The sequence below is a fragment of the Triturus cristatus genome, chromosome 9, assembly GCF_964204655.1.
Source record: "Triturus cristatus chromosome 9, aTriCri1.1, whole genome shotgun sequence".
In the NCBI taxonomy this organism is placed as follows: domain Eukaryota; kingdom Metazoa; phylum Chordata; class Amphibia; order Caudata; family Salamandridae; genus Triturus; species Triturus cristatus.
In genome coordinates this window covers 1,264,112,166-1,264,129,511 of record NC_140592.1, presented here as the reverse complement: position 1 = coordinate 1,264,129,511, position 17,346 = coordinate 1,264,112,166, and the positions used below count along the sequence as shown (strand labels likewise).

General features: G+C 47.2%; 1 protein-coding gene across 5 annotated transcripts in view; it reads left to right on the top strand.

Annotated features, from left to right (window-relative positions):
• The window catches only part of HEATR5A (HEAT repeat containing 5A), a 399,007-nt gene that overhangs the window by 330,209 nt on the left and 51,452 nt on the right, over positions 1-17,346 (top strand). For all 5 annotated transcript variants that reach the window (XM_085627402.1, XM_085627405.1, XM_085627403.1 and 2 more), the window contains 3 exons: positions 388-515; positions 7,790-7,937; positions 9,473-9,745. In XM_085627402.1, the coding sequence (XP_085483528.1) occupies positions 388-515; positions 7,790-7,937; positions 9,473-9,745 (549 nt within the window). The remainder of the gene's footprint in view (positions 1-387; positions 516-7,789; positions 7,938-9,472; positions 9,746-17,346) is intronic.

The window sequence follows — 17,346 nt, the reverse complement described above, 5'->3', positions numbered from 1 at the left end:
TGACCAACTTCTGGGGGCAAGATGCATCGCAGGTGCACTTAGAGCATTGCTCTGTATGATATTGGTACCTGGAGTAGGCATGACAGCAGTCAAATGAGTTGGACATAACTGGTTGCGGCAGGCATGCTGTCGTCATCTGTATCTTATTGGAGCCTGCTGTCTGTGCTCTGATGTTCGTCCTCCGCAAACCTGCTATCTCCCATGCGCTGTGCGACATTGCTACTGGCACCAAGCACGCCATTTGTCCTTCTCGTGTATATTATTGGTCCCCCCAGCAGGAATGCCATGTGATTGTGCCTTGTGTTACATTGGTGCTTGCAGTAACCTTGGTAGTGTTTTGTGATGTTTGCATTCCCCTGAATTCATAGTGTTCATTGCTGTTTGCAGGCATCAGTGTGGAGTTCCTCTGCTCTCCCCGTTCAGATGCCCCCCGGGAGGATGTCACCGCCTGCCTGCGTGCCCTCCAAGTCCTTCTAGATATTCCCTGGCCAAGGGCGAGGATCGGCAGTGACCAGGTAAGAGGATTCATGATTGTGTAGACAAGGACATTTGATAGTTGCAGGACCTGAGAGATTTGAACACCTTTTCCAAAAGTTGGAGAATGCTATGTTTTGCCCACATAATACAGCATTTTCCCAAGTGAGTAAATTGAAAATTATTTTTCCATTTGTACAGTAAATAAGACATATAGTTTCTGTAGACCTACGTGCTATGTACTTTTCAGTATGTATTTAGCACACTGCAAGAATGGGCAAAATACAAGCGTATGTCACAGTGCGATAAGTATGTAAGCGTTCCATAAAATATTGAACAATAAGGATGCGCCAACTCTTGATTCGATTCAGGGTTGTTGTATGGGCCCGGGGTTTCATGGGCCTGTTCCTGTCTTGACATTACTGAGCTGTGCCCTTCCAGTTTGTCGCTGGTCGGCTTATTAATGTTGTCGCCTAGCAATGCTTGTGGTTTGTCAGATGGCATGGAACTAAACAAACATTCCACCACGATGGGTGTATGTTAGTGCCCCCATGGTGTAAGAGTAGACATCCATCTGTACACTAGCTTTAGCTTCACTGGCGATCAAGCCGAGATCATCTTTTTAAAAAGCTACTGATAACACCAGGGTTTTTCTTGTAATTTAAGCCTCTAGGTAGCAGCCCTTTAACTGTGACAGAACATACTTGCATTACCTGAAACATTCCAAGGTGGAGATGTCCAGACCCGAGCCTTTCATCTGCGAAGCTGTTGAGATGTCGAACTACAATTACTTCCAAAATGTCACTGAGCGCTGGCTTTAAACAGAGGCCTCCAGTTCTAATAAAGTGCCTTATGACAACACTTGCTCCGTCTGCTCAAAGGCTGAATCTGAGAGGGCTTCAAAGAGCGTTTGCCTTCTCAAGATCCAGCTGAAATGAGCCGCAATTGGACAGATCACCTTGTGGTGTTGCTGATGCGAGGACTCCCTCAGAATCTCTCACAAAACAGCATCTAGGAAGTCGTGAGAGAATATTGCCTTGGGGTAGCTTGAGCATTAAAGCATTTCTTGCCCAGGGTGGCAGAAGGCATTTTAGGCACTGTAGTGATCTAGAGGAAGCTGCTTAAGACATTGAAGCAATGTGCATACCGGTTTGGAGTGTAATGATACTGCGCATGAGCAAAGGCAAAAAACAGAATAACCAGCGCATCTGTAGATTTGACTTCATCTAGTGGATACCTCACCTGCAGATCCCCTGCCTTGAAATCTTCCCGGGCTCCAGACTGCATCTGGAGATGTTTCTAGCAGTGCTCTCTTGCGCCTCTAGGTGGAGTTGTGCGGCTCCACTCTTGCTCTATGCTGCGTCAGAAGCGATAGGGCTGAGATGCATATAAGCTCCACCCCTGCGCACCGATGTCAGTTTTGTAACTTAGGACCTTTTTAGATGTTAAAAAGATGCCACTCCACAGAACAGGAGGTAGGATGGCAGTGAGGTGTCTGCATGTAGAGAGTATCCACCAGAAAGAGCGTTACCAAAGGTAAGTAACCTATTCTTCGAGTAGATGCTTCTAACCTCAGATTCTTAGCCTTAGAATGGGTACCAAAGACGTACATCTGCAAGGTGGAGGGTCTGTACAGTGAACTCATACCAAAATGTCTAGCAGAGCCAAGCATGCAAAGTATCCTTCCTGCCGGACCCGAATGTCAGGGCAGTAGTGTTTTGTGAGCATAGGATCCAGTGCCCACATTGTAGCCTGGCATATACCTAGGCCAGGCACCGTTCACACTGTTGCCGTTGTAGCAGCCTTAGCTCTGGTCGAATGGGCTCTCTTAACTTCGTGGGCTCCCTTTTGGCTGGTGCTTTGCCGATCTTAATGTGGAGGACCATCCTCCTCAACAGGGACCTCTTCTATAGAGACTTCCCTTTATTCACTCTAGATAACCCCACAAAACGTAATGTTCTTGATGATTCTTGGTACAATCTGTTTAATGCTTAAAGCCATTTTGGGGTCCAAAATATAGAGACTGTCCTCCACTTTCCAAAGGCATCAAAGAAGGATAACGGAGTGATAGATTGCCCAATGTGGAAGTGAGTCACGACCAACAGACCAAGCGTGCCACCTTGGCATCGTCTTCAACCGTAAACTCACAGTGAGCCGCCAAATCAACGCAGTCACCTCCTCCTGCTTCCACGCCCTCTGCATGCCACAAGAAACCTTCAGATGGGTACATGTCAACATCCGGAAAACCATCACCCAGGCACTCATCACCAGCCGTTCCGACTATGGAAACGCACTCTACTCCGGTGTCACCACACAACTCCACGACACTCTAAACCATACAGAACTCAGCAGCCAGACTCTTACTCAACCTCCCCAAATGCACCCACATCAGCCAACCCCCCCCCCCCCCACACACACACACCTCGGGGATCTCCACTGGCTCCCTGTCCAGAAGAGATGCCAGTTCAAGCTCCTGACACACGCCTACAGAGCTCTTTACGACCAGGGACCAGCATACATCAACTACCACGTGTACTTCCACCAATCCGCCAGAATCCTGCGATCCACCTCTGGACCTTCTTCTTAACACCCCTCCCCCCTCACATTCGTCACATCTGCAGCAGGCATCGCTCCTTTTCCTACCTCGCCACCAAGACTGGAACGGCCTGCCCCTCCATCCTCAACCAATCCGCCAGAATCCTGCGATCCACCTCTGGACCTTCTTCTTAACACCCCTCCCCCCTCACATTCGTCACATCTGCAGCAGGCATCGCTCCTTTTCCTACCTCGCCACCAAGACTGGAACGGCCTGCCCCTCCATCCTCAAACTTCACCCTCGCTGGCGGCCTTCAGAGGAGAACTGAAAACCTGGCTTTTGGACTGAAACTAGCGGAACCTCAGCATCCAGATACCCTCGGGTGAAGAGCAGCACTTTATACATATTGATTGATTGACTTTTGGTAGAAAGATCGCCCTAGTCTTCAGCACCAATATGTACAGAAAAAACGTAGTGTAAGGTGATTCCACTGATCGTGCCTGCAGTCTGCTCATGTGACTAGCTGATGTGATTACAATGAAGCATTCCATTGTCCGGGTCAGGAGATGCAGGGAGCAGCTGTGCATGGGCTCGAACTGTGCACATGAGTCATGTCGTGACCAGGTTCAAGTCCCACTATGGCATCACACACAGCTTGGAAGGAAAGATGCATGTCAAAATGTTATTAAATCTCAGGTCATTTGAGTGAGGACGGTTAGTCCTGTGAATGTTAAAAACAGACACTGGTGGCAGGAAGACGTTCTGAGGCACCAAGGATGTAGAATCCACTTGTCATCTGCCAGATGACATCGTCTCAGTTTATCCGCTCTGGGGTTCAGGGTCCCAGCCATAATCCGAGTAGGAAAGGGAGAGTGGTGCAATACGAGCTGTGGTCGGTCAGCCCCACTGCAGATCTTGAGCTGCCTCCTCTCAGACCTGGATAGTATTGAAACAATAGTCCTATTGCTAGGCCCACTGGTCCTTCAGGTTCCACTTAAGGGCTCTTACATGCTTGACCAGGAGGATGCATGACACATACAAGCTCCAAGCCACTCAACAGGATTCAGGATTGAGCCTAAAACTGAATGTCCCGAGTTGTTGCTGCAGAGGGAAAGCCCTGAACTCTACTCTGTCCAGAATCACCCCAATGAATGGAATTCTCTGAAAAGTAGTCTTGGAAGAATTGGGCTCATTTATGAAGAAACCTCACAATGTCAAAAGGTCTGCAGTTGTCTTGAGGTGATCGATAACGGACAGTGGCAAGCAAGCCTGCCGTCAGCCGCCTGTCATCGAGGTATGGGAATGCAGCAACTCCCAACCTCCAAAGAAGAGCAGCGACCATCACTTCAGTGCACAATCAAGGTGCGCTGGTGAGCCTGTAAGCGAGCATGGCCAACTGAAAACTATCTTATCCCAGGCAGCACCCTTAAGACTGCAGGACGTGTCTATTAAAATGTGCGTCCTGGAAGTCCAGCGACACCATCCAGACGCCCTTGCCCAGAGCAGATAGGGTCTGAGTCAATGTGAGCATTTTAAAATTGTCCTGTCTGTAGTAAGGCGGTCAGAGTTCAAAGATGAGCCCGAGGCTCTCGTCTTTTTTTTGGGTCAAGGAAATAGCTATGTCACATAGAAGGTCCCGCCTTTCTAAGTGTCCAGTACCTTCTCAATGGCATCTTTAGAGTGCAGCAGAAGTACATCCTGGAGCAGGATGGACAGATGCCCTTCCAAAATTTGTTCTAGTGTGGGAGGAATGTTGGGTGGAGAGGAGAAGAAAGACGGGGCATAGCCTTTCTGAATAATTTGCAAGACCTCTCTTGCAAACATGATGAATCGCCATCCTGGGAGAATGTGCTGGATCCCATCTCCTGCTTGTTGAGCATGCTCAGCTGAGGGCAAACTGTAGCTATTTCTAGGCTGTTGTAGCCGGGGAGGAGGAGTTGTAAGATTGGTGCCCATGCTGGGCTGCACGTTGCCTGCAGAATCCGAGTCCGCTACCCTGAAAGAACTGGCCGTTCTGTTGCATCACTGATTGGGAAGGCTGCCTCTGCTTCTGCGCCATCACTCTGGAATAGCCCGTAAATTTCCAGAATAAGTGTGGAAATTGTTTGACAGGGGTCAGCAGGCTCAAGGGTCGCTTTGTTGCTTTGCTGTTCATAAACCGTTCCAAAACGGTAGAGCCGCCTTCTCACAAAGCCTGTATGTTGTCAGAGAACCCAGTGGACCTCATCCAGACTGGTTTACGAAGGACAACACCGGTGCTGACAGTCCTACCAAGACATTCCTTACTATCCAGACCTGACAAATAACATACTTATCCGTGGCCTGCTCGTTGTGTATCATCTGGACCAAAGGGGTCCCAACACCCTATAGTACGGCTGGAAAGACATCACTGGCCATGTCCCAAAGTGCTTGTGTGTACCGGCTGAATAGACAGACCGCTTTTACTGATGTCAGTTGTTTAGGACTCTATGCAGAGGATTGCTTGTAAATGAGCTGGGATTCAACGTAGTCTTATTGAAGTACGATAGGACTGTACACGATAGGGAGCTTGGTGCCAAAATATAGATCACCAGGTGCCTGTCTGTCACGTCTGGACGCCTGCCTCTTCATTTCGTTCAAGAACATGGTTGTGAGCATGTAGCTATGTAAGGATCTGTGAGGGCGTCATTAAATAGAAGTGAGAGATCACATGTTGCTGGCCAGGCTGCAGAATTTCTGTCTAAACATTTGTGTTAGTCTCAGTGAAGAGGAGCTTCGAACCACCAGTGCTAGCGAGGCGCTCTCTTCTGTAGGAGGCCCATGTAGCGAGTTAAACGCCCTCTCAAGAGAGGTATCGAGCTCACTGCCATTCTTTAAATCAGTGTGTAAGCGTCATCAGAATAATGAGGGAGGACCAAGACCTCCCTTTAACATAACCAACGTCGGAGTCTGTATCCTGGATTCACCCTGCTCATCACAGGATCAATGTCACAATCAAAAGGATAATGGAGCCTCTGTTGATAGCTGCTACGCGGTAGAGGCGCAGGCTAAGAGTCAGGCGGCATGACAATTGGTTCTGGTTTTGTAATTTCGTAGCTTGGCAGATCTGACATAGATTGATGATCAGACATGGGTGTGTGCACCAGATCATTCACGTGCACCGGTGGTGTCCGTACTGGCATCAGGACCTTGGAAACTGGGGTGGATCCCTGAGCCAGACTGGATTCTGTACCTGGATTGGTGCAGGCCTGAAAATGAGTCTTAAGGGGACAGACTGCGGTGAGGAGGGACCCGCTGGCAGCGGCACCCTAGAGGCTCCTCCTGTTCCGTGGCACCCGAAGGCGACCCAGAGAAAACCAGAAGCACACTAAAGATTTACAGCATTGCTTCTTTGAAGTCCTCGATCTACTGCAGGGTCGATGATAGACCAGGGAACTCGGGCGCATCTTCACCGGCTGAAGATAAGTTCAGTTGCTGGTGAGCTGGATGGGGTGCAACGTTATATCTTGATGCCCTTATACCTCCTCTTTGCAGTCAGAGAAAGCAGGATGGGGGTTAAGTACTGCTTCATTTTTTGTTATGCTTGAATTTGGACTTGGACTTCAACATCAACCTACTGGAGGACTTTGTGCGGGAAATTGAACATTTACAGAAACGGCTTAGTGACTGCGACATTCCTGTCCGGTGATTTGAAGCTGGTTGTATGTGAAGGCTGCAACTTCTTGTGTTTGACACCTCCGCCTTTGGGTGCATGAGAGGGCACTTATCACACAACATTGTCATGTTCCAAACCCAGGTACCTAAGCCACACCTCATGCAGGTCCATCACCAACATCTGCTGTCATGGCATGGCTTGAATTGTGTTGTATTCTAAGCGAGCATAATTTTCTAGCATACTGAGAAAAACTTTGCAATTCATCGGAAAACCGATCATTTCAGAAGAAGAGCTCTGGATCCACGTTGGAAGGAATAGAAAGACAGGAACTGACATCAGCGTCTAGATGTGGAGCTTATATACAGCTCCCCTCCATCACTTTCAGGCATGGAGCCAGTGTGGAGCAGCATGAAGCCACCTAGCGGCGCACTGGCGCGCTGTTACAAACATTCCCGGGTCCAGCCTGGTGCCTGGGGAATATTATGGGGTGAGGAATCTGAGGTTTAAAGTATCCATCAGAAAGGTTAGTACAAGAAACAATAGTATGAAAAGGAATGGGCCCAGTTTACTACCTGCAGAGGAGCCATGTTGGGTAGAATATAGCTGGTTGTTGGTACAACTGCTGGTGTAAGAATACTAGGGTAACTATTGAGAGTCGTAGACAAATTAGTAAATGGAGTGGATCGCACTCCGAATTTACCAGACCAGGTTCAGCAGCAGAATTGGAGCGTTAATAATTTTTGCTGAATCCAAGGTCTGAAACCTGTCTAAGTACATTCTATCTAGGCTTTGATCTAAGAGCTGAATGGACTGTGTCCTTGTTAATAATCTGGGCTTTTACAAGTAATGTGCTCCTTGGTACTAAGCTCATAACTGAGTAGATAAATCTCACATAACATACAGTAGAGTGACAGATTTACCTTCATTAATGTTCACACTTTAGGGAGCCTTGGAAAGGTTTGATAATGACTGTGATTTGCTGTTACATGGTCTGTTCTGAGTTTTTCTTGCTCTTTTAATGTTTTCATGTGTGTGTGTGAGTTGCTGATGTGTGGAGAATGCCGTCTGGAGTTGTAAGGTCAGTGCCTGGACTGTGATCTGTGGTTCCAAGGTTGGTCTGAGTTTGCATGTCCCTTCCCTTTCAGAATCTGGCCATTGAACTCCTGAGTGTGCTGCACAGACTTCTCCTGACCCGCGAATACCCAGACATCCAGCTGGCCGCCCTGGAAGTAGCCCAGCAGGTGCTGGGAGCCACGCAGGAGCATGTGAAGGAGCGGCGCAGGAGTGCCGAAGGTTGGGCCCTTCAGAGACTGTGAGGGGAGGGGTGCAATCTGCTATGTTCGGAAACACTTGCCTGCCAAAAAGTGCGCTAACTGATGCACACGTGGGATATAGAAACATGGTATCATGTAAATGAGGAGAGACTGCTATCCGGCTGCTATTTGGTAGAAGTGTTTCACAGAGGGGAACATCTTGCCTATGTTCAGTTCCTCATGAATAGGCCTCCCAGTTTTATGGTTATTATTATTTTAGTATTTCTGTCTGTATTTATCCCTATTTGTTTTTTGCCCACTTTATCTGTATTTATCCATATTTATTTTGTGTTTTGGGACAAAATAAGTTGTAAAACTGCGCATTTCCATATTTATTTTACTGATACTCGCACTCGTACTTTTATATCTGTCTGTTTTAGCTATTTAAGCTGCCAGCTATTAAATAACAGGACATCCACTGGTAAATATTAGCACTTTACCACAAATGTATGTTGAGACATGCCATTATTTAATGAAATTGCATCCTGTTTTTTGAATTTCCCATGTGGTCCATCTGCTCGGCTGTTGGCCTATAATTCATGAAAGACAGCACAGAGTCCCTTAAAAGAAGCCCAATTCTCTGTATTTATCCACAATTAAAAATAAATGCAGACAGAAGACACATTGTTTTCAGTCTGTATTTATCTGTAAAATTCCATAAAAACAGACAACCGGGAGCCTTACTCATGAAGAACACAGCACTGAGAGGAGCAGGTGCTTCATTGCACTGGCGTGACCTGGATGACTTATCCTGTTCCTAAATCACATTGTGAAACGCACCCGTTTGTCGGTGCAAGACATGCCAGGCTGCCCTGTGGACATAGGGGCTGCACAGTGCATGAGGAGGCAGATCTGTAGTCACAGGGACTGCCTAGCCAAGGAGCAAAGGCTCATCCGGGGATGCTGGGTTGTGGCCACTGGGACCTTTTCAGTGGAGAGATGAGGCTAACCTACATGCATCGATGTCCAGTGGAGGAGGAGAGGCTGCCTGGCTGGTCACAGTAATATGGAACATCGCCTGCTGCATGGGAGGAGAAGCGGCCCAGTCTCACAGCGGTGATGGAAAGGGGATGCCCAGTTAGAATGGGATATGCTGGTTACCCATCTCTGACGTGGTCTTTCCTTCGGCTGCTGAGCTACTCATGTTACACACATTCTACCAGTCATAAGAGTTGTTTGTCCTGGAGATCTTGCTTCTAAACAACAGCAGCAGGTTACATAGCCTACAGGGCTGAATGTTGCACAAAGCATTCCCACACTTCTGCCCTCCTTCATGCTTATCAGCTCATACTTTGCTTTTCTGCTCTCCTCTTTTCTTCCTTCTCTTCAGCTTTTCCCTCTTTAATCAGGTTCTTCTAATCAAACCCCTTTGTTTCCCTAGTCTGTCTCAAACTTTCTCTTCACCACCCATCGCTCACTCCACCGCTTACTCCTCTTCAGATATCCCTCTCTCTCCTGCACTGTTACTCGCACTTCTTTCACCCTCCTAAAACGTTCCCTCTTTCTCTCCTACAGTGGATGATGGTGCTGAGGAGAAGGAGACTTTGCCGGAGTTTGGGGAAGGTCGAGATACTGGAGGGCTCGTGCCAGGCCATTCTCTTGTCTTTGCTGCTTTGGAGCTGTGCCTCTGTATTCTCATCCGACAGCTACCGCAGCTGAATCCTAAGCTGGCTGGTGGGCCTAAGGGAAAAGCAGCGAGCCCGCAGCCTCTCTTGGAGGATGGCAGCCGGTTGGTTGAGGCAGCACTTGTCATCCTCGCCGATTTGCCATCCATCTGTTCTCCAGAAGGTAAGATCTGTTCATCTGTGTCTTGTATACTATACAACATTCCGTGTCCATACTGATCTGCAGACAATTTGATGTCTGCACTCCTAGGCCCTATATCCTGAAAAGCTTATGTTTTTGTTCGATACTTCTAACTACAGATTCCTCACCTAACATTATTCCCCAGGTAGCAGACTGAATCCAGGGTTTTTATGTAGCAGTGCCTTAGGTGGCTTCATGCGGTTCCACTCTGACACCAGACTGCCCAAAAAGTGATAGAGCAGAGTCGGTCATAAGTGCCACCCCTACACACTGACATTGGTTCCTTTATGTTCGAGGCATGTGTGCTGTAGATACACATGATTTGCATACTCCTGCCATCTGTTGGTCTGGATGTTTGCAAGTTGTTTTTCTTCGAAGAAGTCTTTTCCAGTCACGAGGCAATGTGACTCCTCCTTTTGGCGGTACTGTGCATGAGCATCGACTCCATTGTCAAATAGTTTTTTTCTGCCATCAGGTTCGGGCATGTTTTGCTGCGCGCCGATTCGAAACCATTAATCGAGATCCCTTTGGTTCGTAATTCACTCTTCATTTGTATTGTTTTCGATTGTGTTACCATCTTCAGCGTGTTGAAGTACTTTTAAAAACTTTAATTAGCCATGGAAAAGTCTAACCGCGACCTTCAGATCCAGCTCCTCTCCTGTTTCTACTCGAAGATCCTGCATAGAGTCTTCTGCAGATGGAACGTAAGTCATTCCCACTTTGTCCTAGGTGCCATTCCAAATACCCACGCACCGATCTTCATAAGTTCTCTTCCAGGGGATCCTCATCAATAGTCATAAGCATTAGAATATTCCCGCCTATGCGCGGGACCCCGGAAACACTATATTATATGTGCCCCACATATATATCCATATATATATATATATATATATATATATATATATATATATATATATATATATATATATATATATATATATATATATATATATATATATATATATAACAAGCAATTGCAGCCTACCAAACACCAGAGCTGAATCATGCCATCAGGATTCTCTACCATACATGAAAAAACATGCATTAGAAACAGGAGAAAACAATAGCAAAACTTGTTTTAGAAACTGTTTTAATGCTCAGCACACAGTAGAGATCCTCATAAACCACTGAAAGCATAGGAAGCTCCCAGGCTGCATTGCAAATACCCAGTCTAAAAAGACTGAAAAGCTAACCTGTAGCTGCATAGCAATAAACTGACACCGTGCCTTTAAGGCACACCTGATCCCCAACTTCCCATCATGCCTCAGGGGTGACAGTTAGGTCAGTTCTTTGCGGAGACTGAAAAAGCCATGGTACAAAGAGTTAACAATATCTTCAAAATATAACCATCCTTTGCCCGGGGAATGGGAGGGTTGCTTATGACTTTGATGAGGATACCCCTGGAAGAGAACTAGGATTACAGGTAAGTAACTAATCCTTCTCTTCCAGGGGATCCTCATCAATAGTCATAAGCATTAGAATAGAATAGCGAGCCTCACCTCATCTCCCTGCGGGCAAAGGAAAAAAGACAGAAAAACCTGCTCAGTAGACTTAGAAAGAAAAAACTAAGCTACCCAAACAGATTCCTCAAGGAGGCTTGGCCTACTTGAGCATCAGCCCTGGAATCAGATTCTAGGCAGTAGTGCCTCGTAAAGGTATGAACCGATTTCCAGGTTGCAGCCTTGCAGATCTCTGACATCGGGACGTCTGGTGAGGTTATTTGGTCCTTCGGCACCGAAGGCGTCTGGGCCGATGTCTTTTTAGGTTTTTCCGTACCGGTTTGTTGCTTAGAACCCGGCTTGGGAACCTCCGGTCTCTTGGTCGGCGCCGAGATGGGCTTCGGCTTGGAAGTGTTGGTGGCCTTGCGTGGTATGTTCCATAGTTTTTCCTACAAATCCAAAGGTTGTTTCTGCTTTTCATATTAACCAATCAGTTGAGTTACCTGTGTTCTTTCCTCAACCTGTTCAGTAGCAGAAAGAGCTCTACACACACTTGATGTCAAAGAGCATTATTATACAACATTGATAGGACAAAAGATTTTCACAAAACTTTTTGTTGCTTTTGCTCCACCTCATAAAGGGAAGCCTATCTCAAAATCTGGTATTTGCAATGTAATGAGGTGCTTATATAGCGCTCTATCACCCGACTGGTATCCTGGCGCTTAAAAAAGAGAGTCCCCACCAGAAGTTAATAGGGGCAGCCGAGGTGTGACACAGGAAGGGCGGAAAAGAGGTAATATCAGAAGGAAAAATTACTCCAGCCTAGGGAATAAAAAAGTTTTCAACTTTTTCCTGAAATCCATAAGACTTTGGACCTGATGTAGATCCAAAGGGAGAGTGTTCCATAGCCGAGAAGCAACGGCAGAGAATGATCTGCCACCTGTTCTGGACCGCCTGAACCTGACTACATTCATCAGAAAAGCAGAAGCAGAACGAAGGTTTCTAGTTGGAGAATACCAGCTGAATTTTCTTTGCAGGTTCTTAGGGCCCATTCCATGAGCTGCCCCAAAGACAGTGCATAGAGCTTTGAATTGAATTCGCTGGTGGATCGGCAGCCAATGCAAATCTCGCAAGGCTAATGTGGTTGAGGTCCCTCGCTGCGTATTTAAAACGAGTTTTGCTGCAATGGCCTGTATTCTGTACAGCTTCCCGATAAGGGTGTTAGGCGCACCCAGATATAGAGAGTTGCAGTAATCAAGTCTGCTGAGAATTGCGCATCTCACAACCTGCGTTCTAGCAGAGTTAGGCAAAAAAGGGAGGTATTTCAAGATGGATTGTCAAATGTATTCAAACTTGCTATGTTAAAGCTAAAAACGTTAACTATACCTCCTAGAGCACATTCTACTTGCAAAATAGGAGCATCTGTGGCCTTTTTAGGTAACATTCCCATAGCTGACATATGTAAAGCAGCTACATGGTCCACACCACACACATTTACCAAACATTATTATGTGGATTTATTAGCACATCAGCAAGCTAATGTAGGACAAGCAGTGCTAAAAACACTTGTTCAAACAACTGCAACATCCACAGGTGAGCCAGCGCTTTCGGAGGGTACTGCTATACAATCTATGCAAAGCATGTGTATCAACCGCACACATGCCTCGAACAGATTATGGTACTTACCCTGTAAGCATCTGTTCTTGGCATGTAGAGCTGTAGATTCACATGTGCCCTCCCTCCTCCCCAGACACCTGTGGTTGTTGCAGTTCTTATTATTTACACTACATACGCATGGACATCTCTATACTACACTTACTCCATTCTTACAGAGATCTGGGCCTAAATCCATCGTTTTTGTGCTCGCCATTCCAGTTTGAACCCAGCCATATACAAATCAGTCTTGACCCTGTGCCTCATGAGAACAGTCCAGACCGAACTGCCAAGCCAGGTCCTCCCTGGACCGGAAACAAGCATCCTAGGACCGGTTTCGGGGTTTCACCCTTCTTCAGCCAGGATAGCTTGATTCCAGTGGTATGGAGAGCACGGGACTCACGTCTGAGCATACCCGTCCCACTCGGGGCGACAAATGCAAAAAGAACTGTTGATGGACAAAATGCAGAACAATGTCATACATTCACCCCAGTACAGAGGTCTGGGCCTAAATCCATCGTCCATTATCCCCTTTGGTATCGCTTTGTTCGCCCTAAGTTGGCAGGGTATGCCCAGAAGGGAGTCCCTTGCTCACTTTGCCACTGGATTCAAGATAGCCTGGCTGATGAGGGTTATGAACCCGAAACCGGTCCCAGGATGCTTTTTTCCGGTCCAGGGAAGACATGGCTTGGCAGTTCGGGCTGGACTGTTCCCATTATGCACAGGGTCAGACTGATTTGCATATGGCCATGTCTGAACTGGGGTGGTGGAGTGAGCTAAAGAATGATGATGGATTAAACCCAGATCAGTTGACTGATGGTGAGTGTTTGATTTGCTCAAACGCCCCGTCCATCACCCCCTTTGGTATGAATCTATGTATCCAGCACTGAGTAAGAAAAGTAACGTAAAAAGTAACTTACCTGTAATTTACTGAAAAAGCCTATTCATTCCAATGTACTGTATTTGCTAAGTATTGCAACCTACTGCAGCCCCTGTAAATCAAACAAAGTACAAGGCCTATTCCATTGGTCTGTTTCCCTCTGCCGTTTTGGCACTACTATCCATAAACCCGGTCTATTTCCCTCTGCCATCTTGGCATTACTATCCATTAACCCGGTCCGTTCACTATCCATAAACCCGGTCTGTTTCCCTCTGCCATCTTGGCGATACTATCCATAAAGGCAGTCTGTTTCCCTCTGTCGTCTTGGCGATACTATCCATAAAGGCAGTATGTTTCCCTCTGTCGTCTTGGCACTACTATCCATAAAGGCAGTCTGTTTCCCTCTGTTGTCTTGGCACTACTATCCATAAATGCAGTCTGTTTCCCTCTGTTGTCTTGGCACTACTATCCATAAATGCAGTCTGTTTCCCTCTGTCGTCTTGGCACTACTATCCATAAAGGCAGTCTGTTTCCCTCTGTCATCTTGGCAATACTATCCATAAAGGCAGTCTGTTTCCCTCTGTCGTCTTGGCGATACTATCCATAAAGGCAGTCTGTTTCCCTCTGTCGTCTTGGCGATACTATCCATAAATGCAGTGTGTTTCCCTCTGTCGTCTTGGCACTACTATCCATAAATGCAGTGTGTTTCCCTCTGTCGTCTTGGCACTGCTATCCATAAACACGGTCTGTCTGTTGGGCTGATATGCAAACAGCATTTTGGTCATGGCCAGTGAGATCTTGTCAGCAGTTGGAGGGCCCTGGGGTTTTCCGTCTCGGATGATACATGATGTGCTGGGTGGGGCCAAGTATATTATCTGCACCGGTACAGATACAGCGGATTGCCTTGTCTATAACCATGTTGTCCTTCGTAGGCATGTCTGAACGAGGTCTGCTGGATTTTCCACCAATGTTCAGGCTTCACTAATGGATATGCCCCTTTTTGGGTCTCATTTGCTTGGAGTGAAGATAATCTCTGCTTTGGAATGCTTTAAAGACAACAGAGGTACAGTGCAACCGTTTGGGTTGTTCATCCTGGCTATACAATTTCAGCACCAGTTCAGAAAATGTAGGGGCTAGTCCATGGGTGTGGCATATATTGCAGCCTTGACAGCCAGTGATGCAGCAGACATCCCAGTCCTTTTGGAGCTGTGACACAGCCAACCTGCAGGCCATCAGGAGGGCTCAGTCCTCTTCTGCTACACCAGCCAGCAAACCGCTCACATTACACCCTTAGTGGTACATGCCCGCCCAGTTGGAACCTGGATCTGGACATCCTCCTTGGTTAATGATTTCCCTTATTCGAAAGATGGGTATTACTCATTAGATAGGCTAAGACCTACCTTTCCACTCTCTCTTCCCCTCACAATACTCCACCCGCACAACAAATTTCAGCAGAACACCGGTCTATCTTGTTAAAAGAAACAGGCCTATTGGTTGTCATGACTGACATAGTGAGGGTAGGGAACTCTGAGAAAGACTGGGCTTGTTACTCTTGATATTTCCTCAGTGCGAAAAAGTACAGCGCCTCAGGCCTATCTTGGAACTCCGACCCCTGAATGTTTGTTTTACGGGAGGACAAATTTAAAATGATCACATTGGCTCAAATCGTATCTGCTCTGTATTCGGGAGACTGGACGATGTCATTTGACTTGCAGGACGCTTGTTTTCGTATATCCGCCCTGCAGTCCGGCTGGCTTTACCCCTGATTCAATGTGGGCCGGTAGCATTTTCAGTTCCAAGCTCCACTTCAGTCTCACCCTCACCCCTCGGGTGTTCACAAAAGTTATGGTGTTGGTTACTGTCCATCCTTGGAGGATAGAAGTTCATGTATTCCCGAAGCGCAACGACTGGCTGTTGAGGGTGGACTTGCCTCAGTCTGTCATGGACCACCTCTGTATGTCTGTGGAACTTATAAAATTGTTGGGTTTCACCATAGACTAGCCGAAGTCTCACCTGATTCTCTTGCAGAGGTTTCCATTCATTGGAGCAATCTTGGATACTACAGTCCAAGGCTTTTCCTCTCCAGAACATTCAGGCTATGGTCTCAATGTTTCAGGCTCTGTTCTGGGTCGTGTAAGGGTGTCTCTGAGGCCTCCTGATCTTGTAGCCTTTTGTATGCTTCAAGTCAGCCAGACTAGGCGGCACATATGAACCCTGCAGTGGAACCTAAAATCCCACCGGTTCCAGCATCAGAGCTGCTTTTCTGACAACATCTAGGTCTTGGATGAAACTGATCAACCTCTATAGTGGTAGCTGCCTGATCGCACTTTGTCCTGCGCAGGCCACTGTCGCTTGCCCACGTAGAGCTCACAGTGGTGAATGATGCATAGCTGCTAGACTGAGAGTCACCTAGGAGAAGTAGAGGATGGAGGCTTTTGGTCCTCAGTGGAGAGCCAACTCCACATCAATCTGCTAGAGCTATTGGCCATTCGTCTGGTCCAGTGGAGGCTGGTGCAGGTTGTCATGGACAACACCACTGCTGTCTGGTATTGCAACAAGCAGGGAGGAGGGTCCATTGTCCTGTGCAAAGGGGCTTTGCACCTCTAGAGGTGGGTAGCATCCCAGGCTATCTTTCTGGTAGTAAACCACTTAGCAGAGCCCCTAAATGCCAGAGCGGACGAACTGAGCAGATGTTGCATGGCAGATCATAAGTGGCATCTGCATCCTGAGGTGGCGCAAGGCATCTTCCACCAGTGGGGGGACCCTTTTCGCCAACACCAGAATATCAAATCTGGTGTGAAAAATATATGCATGGAGTCACCACTGAAGTTATCGAATTCTAGGTGCCCCAATGAATGTCCAGAAATGCATCAACACAGGCAATTCAGAAAATAGTATGGCAAGCTAAATTGACTGTGTTGACACAAATTTCTGGACGTTCATTGGGCCTAGTTTGTGTTGGTTATTAGTGCCTTGAAGGATGCTTCCTCTTCACTGGCGCAGGTAGCCATTTTGCTGCCCAGTGACGGCCGGTGCGTGCAGGTAAGAGCTGGGGTGGAGCGATTGCTAGTGAAGTGTCGACCCGTGCTGCCCTCAATCAGTTCCACCAGGGCAGACCTCCGCCCCCCACACCCGCCCCCTATGCCACTGCATCCCCTGGTGGCCCGACTACTCCTTGTTCCTTCCTCCCCTATATAGTTTGGTGAATTGTATGTCAAGTAGTTATCCAGTATTAGGGGTGTCTTTCATAGATTCACATGCCTGAATCATTCCCCGTCGTCGAGACGGGAGCCTCCGGTACATAGAAAAGTAATGTCCTATAGACATACATAGAGAAAAATAGGCCTAAGGGCCTCCCCTTAGTAGCCTATCCTTGTCCTTCTGTAAAAAGGACCAAACTCTTAGAGCCAGCCAATCAGCTATCACCTCCCTCTAGAACCTTCCTGACAGGAGCCTCAGTCCCTCAGATTTTCTACCGCACGTTGTGCTAGGGAGTCTCCAGCCTGAGTTCTCCTCAGGATTTCTTTCAAACCAGATTGTTCACTTTTTAGTGACTTATTTCTTCAAGGACTTGAACTGAGATTGCTTCAGGCCACTTATTACTGCAGTGA